The 17562-nt window shown below is 40.5% G+C and overlaps 1 protein-coding gene across 1 annotated transcript in view; it reads right to left on the reverse strand.

Annotated features, from left to right (window-relative positions):
• Window positions 1–17562, reverse strand: part of LOC117256754 (receptor-type tyrosine-protein phosphatase gamma-like) — a 621431-nt gene that overhangs the window by 63416 nt on the left and 540453 nt on the right. The window contains exon 13 of the mRNA XM_033626372.2: window positions 11998–12151. Coding sequence (XP_033482263.2) covers window positions 11998–12151 — 154 coding nt within the window. The remainder of the gene's footprint in view (window positions 1–11997; window positions 12152–17562) is intronic.

Raw genomic sequence — 17562 nt, forward strand, 5'->3', positions numbered from 1 at the left:
GAAACACCATAAAATCCACAAAGGCAACAACAGAACAGCATCCACAATATGACAACAACACTGAATAAAACAAATCATGGAGACAAATAAATAGAATAAAAAGAACGTCACTCCAAAACCAGTAAAATCCAGCTTGATATAAAAGTGAAAAAGTGCAAGTGACCAGGTAAGAGACCTTTTGATAACGCTGTATGTTATACAGGCTGGAGAAATAAGAGAGTTCTTGTATGTACTATACTTGTACTTGTCTTTTTCCCTGGGTCAGGTTGCTGGTGCGATTGTATTTGAAGTGAAGGGGATGGGTACTGTCATGTTAATTTTTTCTAATTTTTCAACGGAGTTTGATATACAGGCTGGTGTCTGTTTCTTGGTCAATGCATACGATTTCCCGCGCTATCCCGATTTGTCATTGCAGCCTCGCTTGGTCCTGTTTGTGCATGTTACCAAGCACACAGATGGGACCAAAAGACAAAACACCCTGAAGTACCAATGTAGGAAGCATATAGACTCAAGAGAATAATGGATGTAGTCACCATGATGTCACCCATGGGTTTGTAGATTCCCATTTTGAAGCTTAGTTTAGCATTTTGGCCAACGCCATCTTCCATTTTTGGAGGCAGAAGTGACTATATTTGGATGAGAGGGCTGAGCTTACCCTAACATTAGCTGCTAGCTTGGTTAGCAAGGTGCATTTACAGCTATTGTTAACCATAATATTGATGCTAATGCTAATTTTTGCTACCGAAAAGTTAATCTTTTAGTAAAACCAAGTGTTACTTTTTGAGGTGACCAAAATGTTATAATTAACTTTCATGAAATGAAAACACAATGAAAAATAGTGACAGCTTCAGCTACGCTTATACATTGTGAATTTGGGGTGGTGCCATTATCATATTTTCTAACCAACATTGTCACCATAGTAGCGACTTGTCACTCAAAGTGGCCACATCCTTAAGTATGCATAGGTTTAGCCTAGTAAGTGTGAGTAGGAAATTAGCTTTAGAGATGAAAAAGTTTCTATGAGGATTGACCTGCTTATGGAGCCCACCTCTAGTGGCCATTAGAGGAACTGCAGTTTTTGGCATTTCTGCATTGCCTTCGTTTTTTCAGGCTGTACATATCCCACATATTTTGAAAGGCTGAGATCACGTGACCAATGTGCTTTTGTAAGGAGGTGGGTTGGGGTGGTGGATGGATCACAAAAAAACAGACTTTTGCCTCGAACTTTCCTCTGGAGTCACATGTTCAGATCCGTGTGAACACTGAGATAATTTAAGGTACATCCTCACCATGTTTCTTTTCCTAAACCTAACCACAGTAACTTTTATTGCTTAGACCTAACCCTGTAACTTTATGTTAATTATATAACTGTATTTTAATTATGTAACGTCATTCATGGGACATCAATTTGTAGGATATCATACTAATTATTGTGCATGCCTTTTTTGTAGAATATCATGAACCATTCTATGAGAATATGTTGGGGGTTTTTTAAACCCCAGAGATTGAATAAAACATTTGTAAAAATTATTTGTAAAATCCAACATTTTATATCAAAATGGTTAAGCATTTCATGATTTTGAAGTGGCAGTGGTCCCAAAGGTTAAATTTATTGTCTAGTTCAATTTTGAGATATTTGTATGTTGTGAGCACTTCCATCATTGGTTTTGTCTGTTGATTTCTTTAGCAGGCAGAGTGGTTTTGGTCTTCTTTTTTAAAAATCAAATACCATCTCTTTTGTTTCCTTTGTTTAAAGAGAGGACCACTGTGCAAAAGCTGTCACCTCTTCCTCAAAAGCACCAAGAGAAGAAAAACAAATCACAACACCCCTACTGACAGCCCAAACTATTTTCAAGAAAACTATTCTCAAAAACCTCACCATAACACAGTTGTTAAATCTTTTAACAGAACAGGTAACACTGGAACTATACTCAGCCCAAAACAATTTAAACACTTGAATGAAAGGTATTCAAAACATCCTAAATCTTTGAGTTGCCGCTGAGCTAATTTCACAACAAACTCAAACAAACGGCACCCATGTACAATAATATAAAACACAAACACATATAGACCATACACATGCACACACTATTGCAAATACATACACACTCTGTAGAGGCAGGAATACAGGTGGAGACACACAAATGCATTCATTTAATTTTTAAATGTATTTACTCATTTATCATCTTTATTGTTGTTATAATTCTAATAATAACGACAATCATCATCATCGTCATTATTTTTACCATCCTTTTGTTTGCTTCTGTTATTACTGCTGCCACAAATATAATTGATTTCTCAAATACTTTTATGAACAAACTGACTCCACACTGCTGCTTCCCTACAACAGTCATTCACCACACCACTTCATCTCATCTATTTCAATATTCTATAAACCATTATTCATCCCGACCTTCCTATCTGTATGTCATCCCTGTGTCTTTGTTGTTGCAATTAAAACTAAAATAAAAAAGCACCAACAGAAGCCTGATCAGGTGCAGGAGGCCCAGTATCACAGCATCATCCACATACATGTACTTGTAAAATGCACATGATGGGTTATAATATGCCAGTCAGTGTTGGGTAAGGGTTACTTTAAAAGTAATCAAAGTGCGTTACTGCGTTACTTTTTAAAAAAAGTTACCAGTTAATTTACTGCGTTACTCCCTGAGTAAAGTAACTCAATTACTTTAAAAGTACTTCCAACGTTACTCCCTGAGAAAAGTAACTTAAGCACTTTTAAAGTGCTTTTGATTATTCTACATTTCCTATTGGGCAATGGACCACAGGGCGCTAAGCCTACATTTTTTGTCTCCAAAATTAAAGTTATGGACCACTTGCCCTTCACTGAGATCCAATTCTCCCATCACAGCCATCACTTTGACCAGTAGAAACACAGAACGATCTGCTGCCATAGACAACTGTATGACAACAGCACCCCAGCATTTTTAATATTTCCTCTAGGGATGTTACCACACAGAGTAAAAGGGGGAAATGATGGTGTGAAACAGCAGAGGCACTTTGTCAACCCGCTGAGTTAACGTTACTGACATTAGCATCAAGCTAGCAAACAATGGTACATCCTCACGGTCGGACATAAAGTAATAACATTAACAAATAGCGGCGGGGCTTTTACTCACCACAACTGCAGAGGCTCCCAGCTTCATTTGAAACAAACTACATTATAGACGGTGCGTTATTTATTAATCCCTCTGTGTGTTTATATATTTACTTTTTATCTGCTCCATTGTCTTTGTAAAGTTAACATATCGCACCGTCATTTCAAACTCAACACCTGTTTCTAATTAAAAGCCATTTATAACCTCGGCTGAGAGAATCCCTCCATTTTCTAAATAGGCTTTTATTCTGAAACATTTGTCAAACTTCCTGTGGAAGATACAGTAGTTTGACAGTTTACTTATGGTGCTTCAAATGTAGCTCCTGCCATCTGCTGACGCTTTTAGGTGACTACAACAACATGTCGGCTGGCACATGAACAGACAAAATAATAGTGAAAGTAATAAAAATAGGACAAGAATAACCCGATGACATCACACACGCCGTGAAAGACGACCGGGGATAGTTGGTGAGTACCAGCGTGTAGTGCGTACCAGGCATAATGCAAGTCCTGAGTCTGAAATATGTCTGTCAGCAGTCCTACTCCACCTATTTAGACTCCATCGTAGACAACGGCAGCATTTTTCCGACCACGTAGCGAGCCACAAGCTCCGTGGCTTCTTTCAGACTGATAGGTTTAATGTTATGTCTGTTATTAGAATCAAACGACAGCCATTGCTGTTTCAGAGCTGAAGGACCAGCATTCTAAAAGTAAGGGAAGTAACTGATATCTTGTTTGAAAATGTACTCAAGTATTTGATTACTCAAACAGCAAACTAACGCGTTAGGTTACTCGTTACTGCAAAAAGTAATCAAAGTACTCTAATGCGTTACTTTGTTGGGTATAACGCGTTACTTTGTAACGCGTTATACCCAACTCTGATGCCAGTACATCGGACTGTAACTTGAAAATTATATCTCCAACCTGAAAGTTTGTGTCAAACTAGGAAAGAATAGTAAACAGCCTTGCTTCTTCATAAAGGTTATCCTGTGTTCATTTCTTTGTTCATATGACCACTGGTTAAAAGAAACCAATGGTGACTGTCAGTAGGAGACACAATGCAAACAGCAGTCTGCAGTGTCAAAGCCCCTTTTACACAGAGATTGCGCTAAAGGATGGCAAGGAAGTCCCTTCTTTATGCTGCCTTCACATTTTTACACAGAACCAAACAACGGCGCCATCATGACAAGGCCCCTAGAAAGAGATCTTTTTATCCCATTCAATTTAGCAGAGCACTAAACCAGAAGTAGCCAGCCTGGCCGGCAGAAGTCTCTAGTGTGCCTGCTCTATAGGCCCAGTGACGTGGAAGCAGCACCAATCATCTGGGTAAGTTCATACCGCAGAAATAGAGCTTTTTTGGCTTCATCCACCACTGAGCAACTGTCATTGAAATAAATGGGGTCCCACTGCCCATGCTGTATCCAAGTCTCTTAATACATCCATGGGCGTGACATGTATGACATACAGTATAACAGATGCGTCAGCAGCACTTTCTAAACAATAACAATGACAAAAGGTGACAATCATTTAACGTCTCTGTTAAATGGCAGCTTCTCTTGTCCTTTGCTAAGAGGGTAAGCAGCTCCCTGACCTCATTGTTTTTCCAATTTGCGGATATTTTCGGCCACAGTTCTTCTTCTTTGAGTTAGCTTCTATCAGCTACATTTTTAATCTCATATGGTGGGTCAGACGCATAACACGTCATTAAAACATCACACCCATAACTTATGATACCATCCTGCCAGCTGTCCTGTTTATACATCATTTTTGCGCTGTTACTACCTTTGATGCTGGCTTAAAGGTGAGACAAATCTGTCCCCCCATGCCTTAATTGTACCTTTTTATATAGAATGGTGAAGCAGCAAAAAATTCCCGCCTTGACCAGGCAGTCTAAAAAGGGTAAAAGTCAGACACTTTGTACACTCTACCTTCGGTTGTGCATCATTATAATAATGTCATGCTACTTCTGCCTTTGCTTCTCCAATGATTATTTGCACAGCTACAGTCAAAATCAGAATCAGAAATATTTTATTGATCCCTAATGGGAAATTGTGATGTACTAGAAGCTGTATATTAGAGAAATACACAGCTGTTGTTTTTCTGGTGAGGCAAGTCTAATATAGCATGCTGAGTTTTTAGCATAATCAAGGATGCCTCTAATGGTTTTGGTGCATGTCAGACATCAGATGTCATGTTGCAGCATCTCCATCTGGAGCTGATGGAAGCCTCAGGATTTCATGTCAAAAAAGTTGCATGTGATGTTGTGACGCCAGGAGCTGGATTATAATTGGCTTTTTTGTTTGAAATGATCTCCTAAAAACAGCACCACTGCTCTATTAACAAATGAAAACATTAACTCTATGCTCAGGTATATAATGTCATGATCTTTCATTACAACATGGCAGTCGACTACTGTCTTTGTACTTGCCATGACTGAGTGACTCACAGGCAGAGTGGTGACAAAATTAACTTAATGTATCAGATGTTGCTAAATGTGTAATTCCTCACTGGTTTCATTGCCAGAAGATATCAATCAATCCTGAGAACCATATCTGGACTGGCTTTGTCTCTGCCTGAAATGGAAGTTATTTCTGAAAAGATAAATTTAGTTAATTCTTGGATGTGATTTGAATACTTAAAAAGCTTATTAACTGTGCTAAATATTATCTTGAAAACTTGTTTTCTCCCCATAATAGGCCACCCTGGAGGTTTCAGGTAATACTCTTTGTATTTTTTTATCATTTCACTGAGTTTTAATTAACACAACAAAAGATTTGGCATCCCTCGACACCATCACTCAGAGGACAAATTCACACTAAACGACTCCCAGTGACTCTCTCTGTAATGAAGCTGTGCATTAATTGTATACAGTGCTGAACAAATGAAGAATGGAATTAATCAGTGTATTTAAGGGATGAGGCCCCAGCTGATGCATAGCTCTTAACATCCCCAGGTTACATGTTGCTAACTCAGAGTTTGGCGATATACCCTGATATCCCCACTGAGATAGTTTTAAACTATTAGCACTAAGCTCATGCTTCAAAAACAAAGAAAAAAAAAAAGAAATTGCAAAACATGAGGGTATACTTTGTGCACTATTTCTCGATAAATGTTTTACACCCTACTAACCCATTTTACTGCTAAACAATGTTGAAATCTACAGATCTTTAATATAGATTTTAGTGGACATGCCAGAAAACAAAATGTTCAATTTGGGAAATTAACATAATTTTTTTAGTTTAATGCACCTTTTGTAAGGGGCAATTGATAAAAAACAAACAAACAAAAAAACACCAACCAACAAACAAACAGAAAAAAACACAACTAAAATTCCCACCTCACAATTGACCCTTCGCTAAGCCCCGTCCCCCTTAGTTACTGTTGCCACGTCCGTCAAGCTTTCGCTCCTAGCATAAGAAATATGGAGTTCTTCAATATTCATGTGAGAGCTACATTCACAATATCATCTGCTGGCAGAGTATAAATCACGAGAACATTAAAATAGAAGGAAAAGCTCACCAGTTACAATGCAAGCGTTTAGCACCCCACGTCTTGACACTTCACGTTAAGGACAAAGAATGTTCTTGTACAGCAGTGTAAGTCAATATATGGTTTAAATTTAAGTGAATGTTGAGTTATGTTCCCTCCTTGGGGCAGACAAAGGGAGAGCAGCTAGCACACAAAGCTAGCATTAGCTAACGTTAGTTAGCATCTCAACTTGGAACAAACGTAGGTGTTTTTATTGATCTTTGCTGGATTCAGCTGTTCGTGTGGTCTTCCACAGTGTTTTAGCCATATCTTCCTTGGGTCTTGGGCTTGGGGAAGGGGAAAAATTCAACACCACCTTCGACACTTTTTGGGTATCAGGTGTCGGACTTGAAGGTAACGTTACCGTATGCACGCTGCTTTGACATATTAGCTTCTGCTGAAAGCTTGACGGACCTCTCGGTTGCTATACACGGTTGTTAACGTAGGATTGGACAGTGACTGATTAAGGGAGAGGCTTAGCGAAGGGTCAATTGTATGCCTCTGCCAACCAGTCAGGTTGCAGTTTACATCCATGTCTGTCCAGAGTCATATACTGAAGACTTAGATGGAATTAAAAGATACTGAATCATGTCCAAAAACATTATGATGTTACAGTGAAGTTGACTTTTGATGTTTTGGATATAAAATGTCATCACTTTATAATTTTATCCTATTGCCACTTTTATTATGATTGGAATTCTTTAAAGTTGAGTTCAAGTGGCCACTTGTGCCAAATTTGAAGGACCCCCTTAAAGTGCAACTTGCAGGTTAAATTCTTTTAAAAATATATACATAACCTTGTCTGAAAATTACCATATGAGAAGTTAATTCAGAATTTATTATGGTTTACATGACATAAGGGCACAAATTCAGAGGAAAAAGTGGCTCTTTTTAGCTCCTCTTCTAAAAATGCTTTTTTTTTCAACATCGCCTGATACTACGTCATGAGAGGGACTCTGCGTCCTTGACCCTGCCTCTGTCCAATGTGCAGTAGTAGGTGGTAGTGAGTCTGAGCGGTAGTAAACTTGTGAGTATTTTTTCGGTTGTTAACAGTGCATTTCACCATTTGTGATTATGCCGAATTATTGTGCTTGTGCGGGTTGCACAAACTGGAGTCTGTCAGGACATCGAGTCCACCGTTTTCCGGACAGAAAAAGGAGTGGAGGTAGTTTTCGTGCCTGGGTGCGCTTTGTGCAGGTGAAGAGGCGCGATTTCACGGCTTCATCTGTGACCAAAAACACGGTCGTGTGCAGCGCTCATTTTAGACAGGAGGATTATGTTCCTGGCGGAGCCCGCCCACCCTCGCACATACCCCCGAGGCTCGCAGCCCTGCACATACCCCTGTGCGGGGCCCCGAGCCTCAGGGGTATGTGCGAGGGCATGCGGGCTCAGCGGAGAGGGAGGCCTCCGTGTTTGAGACGGGAGCGGGCGGCGTGAGGGTTGATGGGCAGTGTGAGGCATGTTATGTCTGGTATGGGGGTCAGATTCTCCACCAGAGCCCAGAAGGCATCCACCTCCCTGCAGCACATACTCTCACAGTTGAGGACATGGGCTGGCAGTTCCCACACAAGCACCTATCATACAAAAAATTATCAGGAAATCTTTGTATCTCTCTCTCTCTCTCTCTCTCTCTCTCTCTCTCTCTCTCTCCCCTGCGGACGTCAATACACCGTAATGCGGAGTTATAACACGCATAGCAAGATACGTCTGATACAAGCTGATATTTGCGCATTAGTTTCTGTTATGGGTAAGTAGCATTAGATATCTAATACTGGCAGAACTATTGGTAGCTTTGTTATAACCTAATATGTGATGGCAAACTTAATGTTGTGATGTGAACACAGCGTTAGACATCGTTGGCTGTCGTTAGCTGACGCTGGTTGCTCACCAAGACACCTGCCCAGTTCTCCACTGGTTCTCCTCACACCACAGCTCTATTTCTGTGCCTGGTCTCTTGGACGCCTAGCAGGCTCATAATTATAAGCATGTGGGCCGTCATATGCATATGAATGTACATTTTCAACATCTTCAGTCTCAAAACTAGTACTGGGATCCATGTTTATTAATGTTACACTCAATCGAACTCGGCCGGACTCCCTTATGCTACGTCACTTCCGGTTCGTGGGTTTTTAGATGCCGAAGCAAAATTCTCTCACAAAAATGACCCAAAAGTCACTGTAGTGTGTATATGTTTTTGTTTTTTGTTTTAATCGAGTTTCTACATCATTTTCCTACACATTTATTCACCATGGTCTCCAACCTGCAAGTTGGGCTTTAAGGCATTCCTTGAATACACATTTATGATAATGGCATAGACGGGCGAACGGACAGGTAGACATAATGTCTCCAGCCACAGCTATCGCCTGCGTGGAGGCATATAAACATTTTTCCGAACGCCAAGTAATATGACAGAAAAGTTGGGAGAAGCACAGGATGTCCATCATGTGTGGACAACCTTCAGTTGACAGCATGATGTAAAATGAAAATGGCTTCAACACAGTCAACGAGCCCACCTCCACATTTGATACCCTGATAACATAAGACAGTCCTGCCCTCTCTTCAAGCTGGCCTCTGCTCCACAAGCTTCTGCATCTGCATGGGTTTTCTCATTTAACATTAATTCTTGCATTGCTCCTTTTGAGAAGTTGAAACATACCTATGGTAGTTTAAGTTTAATAGATAGGCTATCTACTTCTGTCAGTAGAGTAACATTTGAACAATTTGCTATTTTAGCAGCACTTTTACTGTAGCATCTATTATTTTGCTATCATTTATCAGATGTTGTAGCTGTTCTGTTGACTGAGAACACAAACAGAAAAATATGTGAACAACACCAAGTCTATTGTGAATTCAGCTGCATTACAAAACAGTGTCACTGATGCCAGCAAGCAGGAGGGGACAGAGCAGAGGTTTAACAAGCAGTCTCTCTCCCTTGTTTTTCTCCTTCTCTTTCTCTCTCACTAGCTCCAAAGGATAGTTTTGCTGTGTGGACACAAGGTCAGAAACAAATTAAACGCTGGATGTTCATATTAAACATGGCCAAAGATTCAAACAATGAGGTAAATGTATGTAGAAGCAATTTCTGTGAGCAAAAACTTCAGGGAGACTGTTCTAAATACTCAATTTACAATGTTTTTTTCCTACTTTCAAGACAAGCTGACCTCAGCTCACGACAGATTTCTTTATATGGCCATCTACTCCAGGCACACTACAGAAAGTCTCTACATTACACATACATGTAGCTACATGCTAACAGTAGGGAAACATGTAATCTTGATTGCCAGTGTTCTTAGTTTCTCCCAGATTTCTGATCACATTCCTGCTAGAACAAGCTTTTCTTGCCATCTTTTTTACAGTAGAAAGTAAGGCTATACTGTATTACAGTCATTCCCCTGGCTGCAATGAAAATGCAGAGCCGCAGAGAGTGCAGATTTTTCGAGAGTGGAGCTTAAATAAAGTGTTTTTTTTAACACATAATCACATAAACATGTTCTACTAGAAATCCAAAATACAAGTATGAACCTGAAAATAAGCATAACTGGTCCCCTTTCAGTGAATTGCCAACAAATACAGAAATTTACAGAATATACATTCACACATGAATTTCATGCTTCGGGGACGTGAACTGCTTTGGCAAAAATATACCAGGCACTTAAAGATAGTGGAATGGGGAACATTGCTAGGCATGACATGTTCTGTGTAAACACACATATCAGCTATAATGGCAATGGAAACTGTGACAGAGCTGGAACACGATGCAACCCAATCCTGTGAACATCAAGCATTTACCTCTCTATCCACCTTATTTTCAAACACGGAAGTAAATAGTGATCAATTTCTGTTTTTTTGTGTGTGACTTCCGGTCAGCCGCTTTCCCTCATGCTTTCCCTTACCGGAGCTAACGATGCAAGCTAATTTTTTTTTTCAATTTTCAGTTGTTTATGTTAGTCAATCAGTTAGTTAGTTAGTCTGTGTGTTTTGTATAACGTTAGATAACTGTGCCCACGTTTCCGTTATAACGGAAATTTATTCCCTCTAAACGCGAATAAATCGCACGTCAATCATAAACTATGAACCAAAAAAGCACAATCTATCCCGAGTGAGACAAACTGCTTGATCCCCGTCTCCAGTGTACCAGCAGAGAACCTGCAGAACCGAATCAGCGAAAAAACACACCGGGCTACACAGCCTCTCTACCTGAGCAGCTGAAGCTGCGGCTCGCACCCTCGACACACAGACACACAGGCGGTGCTTCTGCATGCCAGCCACACGTGTGTGCACTTGTGAGAAATAAATATGTGAGGTGTACGCTGCTTTTCTATCTTTTTTTCCCTTTTCTTTCTTTCTTTCTGTCAGCGACATACACTCCTAACACAGGACGGGTTGTTTTAATTGACTGAGTTGATCAGCCATAGTGATGCGTGGATCGGCTCTGATAGCACCCGAATCAGCATATACGCATCAACCATCCAGCTGTTACAACATGATTGAGCTAGCAAAGCAGTTTTGTGTTGCTATGTGTGGTATTTATTCAGTTTTGGGAAATCACAATGTCTAGAAAGCATCAGTGGCTGCAGCTGACAGGGACAGCTAACGTTAACACTAGCAGCAAAGCTAACATCAGGATCGTCATCCGTTAAAAGCCTCCCGTTGTTGGATACGACATGAAACTACTCCAATTAGCTCAGTCATGTTGTAACTAAGACATCCGCTGGAGAAAATATTTTTTTCACGGGCCACTTTGTGAGTTTAGTGAGTTATTACAGACATGGCTAACGGCTAACGGCTAACAGCTAACAGTTAGCCCAGCTAATCTACGATAACCATGTTATTAATTACACACAGAGAAAATACTAATGTTTGTTCAGTCATTGTGTTTATAGACTTTACAAACATCAGATTGGTCTAAATGGTGATATAGTGACGTGAAAAATGTGATATATACATATATAGCTAAACTCAGCAAGGTAAACAACAAGGCGATTCCCATTTACACAGTGGTCAAGAGTGCTGGACCGGAAGTGTCGCACAAAAAAACGGAAGCTGGCTGCGTTCTGTTTTGCCTCCGTGTTTCCGTGAAAAATAAGGTGGATATGATAAAAGCATTACAATGAAACTGTGGTACTTGTGAGCAGTCAAACCCTCGCTCACTGTACTGCTGGTGTCCATGTTTTTCCTTTCTCAGTATCTTTAATGTACCAAGCTTGGCAATGATGAGTTTTCTCCTTACCATCCTCAACCATAAATGGATGCATCATCAGATTTGCATCCCTCCAGTTATCTATCCACCCTCCAATCTCAAGATCAACAACTCAAAAGTGGTTGAAAAGTGACTGTGTTGTTGTACCCACCTCCAGTAGACGAGCACAGCCAGCAGGAGAACGAGGCAGAGGAAAGTCAGAGCTGAAACCACCACCAAAGGTACCAGCCACTCCACACGGCCCAGCCCCGCCCCAGACCCAGGCCTTGCCTGGTGGGTCAGGTTGGTCACAGCACTGGGACGGTCTGGAAGAAAAAGATGGAGAAACTAGTGAGGATAATGAATGTCCACAGGGGGAGAGGCAGAAGGAAGATATGACTGAGAATTAAGTGGAAGAGATGGACACTTATGGAGGGAGAAATAGTAAAATTGAGTAGGAGGACCAATTCTTAAAATGTTATCTGCTTCTACTTTTAATATGTGTAAATCAGGACTGGATTGAAGTGAAATTAATAAAGTAGTAGCAAGAAAGGAAAAGAGGGAAGAAAGCAGCAGGAATGATAGAGTTACTGTAAATAATAGCAACTGGGTCTTGGCCACTGTAGATGCACGTGCTCCATTGTTGTTTCAATTATTTGTATTGGCATGACAATGGATGTATAAAAAGAGGAAGGGGGCCAACTGAGACTGCATATGTATGAGACTCAGAATTTTGGGCTACACCACCTTAGGAGTAAGTTAATTTTCACATGTTGATTGTAGAACTATGTCAAGCTAAAAGTTAGTTGTGTGAATTGACTGTCCAGCTGTGCCGATCTCTTTATAGCTTGTTGACAATTTAATGGCCATTTTTCTGTCACTGTTTTTCATGGATGTAGCTAGCTAGCTATGTAGGAAGAGTACATCCTGGCAGGGTGTCAGTAGCGTAGTGGATAGTGCTGGTGCCCCATGTACAGAGGCACTGCCTTGCTTCAGCGGTCGCAGGTTCAAGTCCGGCCTGTGACTCTTTGCTGCATGTCTGTCCCCGCTGTCTCTCTGTCTCCCCATTTCACACACTGTCATATCCATTAAAGGCAAAAAGCCCACAAAAATAATCTTAAAAAAGAGTACATCCTGGCTACAAGGCATTGATTGGTCCATTGTTTCACAAACCAGCAGATATAGCTGACCTATGTTAATCCAGCTCTAACAGAAATACATGAAATGGACAAAAAGTGTTAACAACACATTACATGGTGGTAGGCACAAAATGTCACATGTTGGCAACATGGAAACAATGCCCATGAAAAGTCAATCAGGATCCTTTGTCATGACTGACCCATGATTTAACACTTTAAACTCTGCAATAGAAATGATCTGCCAGTGCACACATTGGTATATTTGCTTATTGTGGTGTCATTTCCTGGAGTATCTTCAAATGTTTCATATCCCTAATATCTGTACAACCTAAGCTAAAAGGTTATGTAAGTCAATAGACCATAATAATTGATACAAGTATTGAAATTGTGTCACAAAAAAATACTAAATTTGACCTTTTTTGTTTAGATTTTACAAAATAAAACAGAAAACACTGATCCATAAGATAGTATAATGTAGTAACATAAAGAAAATGTATCTTAGTACTCCGTAAGTTGTTTGAACTATGTACATTATTTAGTTTTTGAGATACTCTCATTTTTATGAGCAGAGTGCAGAGGTGTTGTGATAGATTTATCGTTCATTCCTCTGGCATCACTGCGCATGTACTGTAGAGCAGTGACATCATTGTGATCATATAGTGTGATGACACAGAAGACAGAAGCCTTAGCTTTCTGCTGCAAAAAATGTTCTAGCTATTATGTTTTTTCTTTTAGATCAATATATACAGGAGTGTGCAAACTATGATCTTCCGTGGCCATTGCGGGGAAATTCCTGGGAAAATTCCAGTGTAATTACTGCGTTTATTCTGCATGGAAGGTAGGGTAATGATGTGATGATGGGGGAGACAGAAGCCTTTGTTTTGTGCTGCAAAAAGAATGAATGGTCAAGATATTATGGTTTTTACTTAAGATCTATTTAAACAGAATCATGCAAACAATGATCTCCTGCAGCCGTCAGGCATGAGGTCTGTCTTTAAAGGGTTAACATATTAAGAGCGAGAAAGTCTGCATGGGGTTGTTGGAAGGGGTGGTGGATGGGTCAAACCAACATGGACTTTCAACCAGGAGATTGCTGTTGGTGTCTTGTGTGAAACCAAAAGTAATGTAATTATCACAACACAAGTACTTGATGTAGATATGTAATGTAAACAACAAAAAGTACACAAGTTTATGTCACTTATGTTTCATGCATAGTGATTTTAAACAAAACCAAGAGTTTTTCCTTCACTTAGCCAAGTATGTTTTTGTTCTGGAAACAACAAAACTGCGACCATTCGTAATACACTTTGGAATGACACTTCACATGTAATTTTAACACATTTCGTGTCCACATCCACATAATTCATTGTTAAAAGGTCTCGTGCAATTCATCCATTTCTGTGAGACTGTGCTGGTGATCCACTAAGCAAACCATGGAATCAGGCTGTTCACATAGTCACTCTGTAAAACTGACAAAATGAAATCTACTCAAAAATGTCCGTATGCATACTTAATTCACTTGCTGTTGCTGCATAATACTGTCCAACAATACAATTCACGAAGGAAATAAGGGGCTAACTGACAGCTAACAGCTGAGGAAACAACAAAAAAAAATTGTGGATAGTGACGAGACAGGCCCCAAAAAAGTATGAAATCTGTGGAAAAACATGTTGCTTTCTCCATATAAGAGTTCCAAAGTTTGACTGGCATCTTTTGAAACATATCTTGTTTAATTTCCTGTTTATATTGCAATGCAGTACATAAGATCTGCTATACTTTATTAGAATTTACATATTGTGTGAAATTGGGATACAGCTTATTTGCTAAACTAGGCTAAACACATCCTGGACTTTGTATCTCTGTATGGGACACAGAAATTAAATGGATCAATGTCTCATACTGGGTAAGACAGCAAACAACAGGCATATCTACCAGAACATCTTGTTGTTCCTTTAACTTCATTGAACTGAAAAAACTGGAGGGGCTGCAGCAAATACAAACCATCAAATACAACAAGATGAATACAGGTCACAACAGACTGATACGCCAGTTCCCAGCTGACATCCTCCCTGCCCTCAGCCCTGCACACTCTCTGAGGAGGTGCAGTCAGATAACTGCATCAAAACAACACACAGCTCTGGAACATTTTGAGTCATTTGTAAAATCCAATTTCCTTTTAGGTCCCTTAATCTACACCACAACCATCACCACTACCACCTACCCACTTCAGCGGCTGCAGCCGTGACGTTGCTGGAGCTGACGCCGGCCCCCATGGCCTTCAATCTGCAGCTTTGCCTGGAGCCGAACGCTACATCAGGCTGGGCCCCTGCACTGCACCACAGCTGGCTCGCATCGGCACCCACTCTGCATCTCCTTCCTTACATACACACACACACACGCACGGACATGCACAGTGCACACAGAGAAACCCAGAGATGCTGCCTGCCTCTGTTCCCTTCTCTTTTCCTTCTGCTTTTCTCTTACGATTACGGCGGTCTGCCAAAAATAAATAAATAAATAAATAAACCCTCGCCAGCAGCACGCAAACAAACACACACACACACGGCAGTCACTAATGTGCAGCGAGATACATACTGTACGGCCACTAACACAGCCAACACACACCATACACACACATGTAACTATAAATGAAGCAGAGGCTTTTTTTCCCCCTCCCCTGCAGCTGAGTCTAGCCTACAAGCCTCATCTCCTCTCGCCATGTCTGAAAGTAGGCCAGCACTCAGATCAGAGCGAGAAGAGAGGGAGAGGCAGAGAGAGGATGAGGGGGCGCTGGAGGAGTGAGAGGAAGGGAGGGGGGCAGTGGGCAGAGAAAAAGAGGAGAAGGACTAAAAGAAGAGATGGAGAGAGAGAGTAAAGAAAACAAAATGAAAAGTATGGAGAAAGTATAGCAAAGTTTGCTCAGCAGAGAAAGGGGAGGATGAAGGAGCAGGAGGGAAAGGAGGACAGATAGAGAAATAGTGATAGAACGAGAGTGAGGAAATCTGGGCGTGAAAAGAAAATAAGTTTGGCTTCATTTGCAGATTTTTTTTACTGTATGACTGTAACTTTAACATCCCAGTTCCACAGGCTGCTGAATCAGGGTCTCTACAGCGTGGTACCCAGTACAGGTCTTCTCTCTATACTTTTCAATATCACACCACTTCTACAATGTTATTAAAGCAAACTGAAGATTATGAACAAGCTCACAGTTTAACAGAGGTACAAAAAGTATTTACTGAAGTAAAAGTACAGTGGTATAATTAGCAAGATGCATTTAAGAATCCAAAGTAAAACACTGAATGGCCCCTTTTTAGACTGTTATGTTTTCTATATATGTTAAATTATCAAAATATGATGCATTCATGTAATCAGCATTTTAAAAGTTCTTTATGCGACATTCAGAGCATGTATAAAGCAGCAAATCACTATTTGCTATGTAAGGATATAGAGGAGTAATGGCATCCTGAGCAGAGAATGAAGTCACACTCCCTCTGTGTGTTGTAATGTGAGCTTCTCTGTGGTTTGTTGTGGTAAGCTGGTCCGGCTGCGAGTGCATGTGTGTGTCCCACTGGCAAGCTCATCGCTGCCGCTTTACACTGTGCTCATACGGCAGTTACCGCTGATACAGTACTGGGACAACGTCATTGCAGAAGTGTAGCGCCCACCCTCCAGTTTCCCCCTGGCTAACACCATTAGCTGTGTCAGCACTGTCGCTGACAACTCATACAATCTGAATTTTGCATAGAGCCCCTGTAATACTTTTTTTTTCTGGTCTAAGTGAGCTTATTTTGTCGACTTTGTGGGGCTAGTCTGGTCTTGTGTTCCATTTATAAACTATATTATTTTGTATCTAAACCTCAATCTGCAAAGAAACTGCTAACTCCAATCTGATGAATGCAGTGGAATGAGTTACAAGCACCAGAAAACTAACTACTTAATGTCTTGTAACTGTATGGCCCCATTTCCACCAAGCAGTCCGTATGGTTCAGTTCAGTTTGGTACGCATTTTTTCCATGTCCACTGTGAAAAGTTGTGGATGGTACAAATCGAACCATTCCTAACGGTCCCCATTTTTGGTCACCCTTCTATTGGTGTACCTAGCACACTGATCCGGTACTTAAAGGTGGAGCTGTGAACACTGCAGTCCGTTGATTGGTCAACAGCAAACGGTCACTCTTGCTCAGTGCTGAGTTGTGGCTGATTTTAAAGCTTATGTAACCACTGTTTATACTGTGGCAAGTCTTACATACATTAGTAAGCTACGTATAACTATAAAATGAAAGGATGTTTTGCTGCCTCTAGCAGTAGCTGTGGCCTGTGAAAAAAATTAATTCACCGTTCCGACTGCTGGCGACTTTTAAGATGGAACATTTATTTGTAATGCATATCAACTCATGCAATGTGAATCCATCAGCACACCTTAAATTTCAATATGACAACTTTAACTAATGTGTGGATCTTCAAATATTTAAGAATAAATATTAATTTCAACGGGATTATGTGAACTGCATATATTCTAATCCTCACTTGGAGAAAAAAAACCTTGTGGAGTGACATTCCTGTGGGCTACAGCAACACCAAACACCTGCGCTTGCCTG

The sequence above is a fragment of the Epinephelus lanceolatus genome, chromosome 1 (genome assembly GCF_041903045.1).
Source record: "Epinephelus lanceolatus isolate andai-2023 chromosome 1, ASM4190304v1, whole genome shotgun sequence".
Classification (NCBI taxonomy): Eukaryota; Metazoa; Chordata; class Actinopteri; order Perciformes; family Serranidae; genus Epinephelus; species Epinephelus lanceolatus.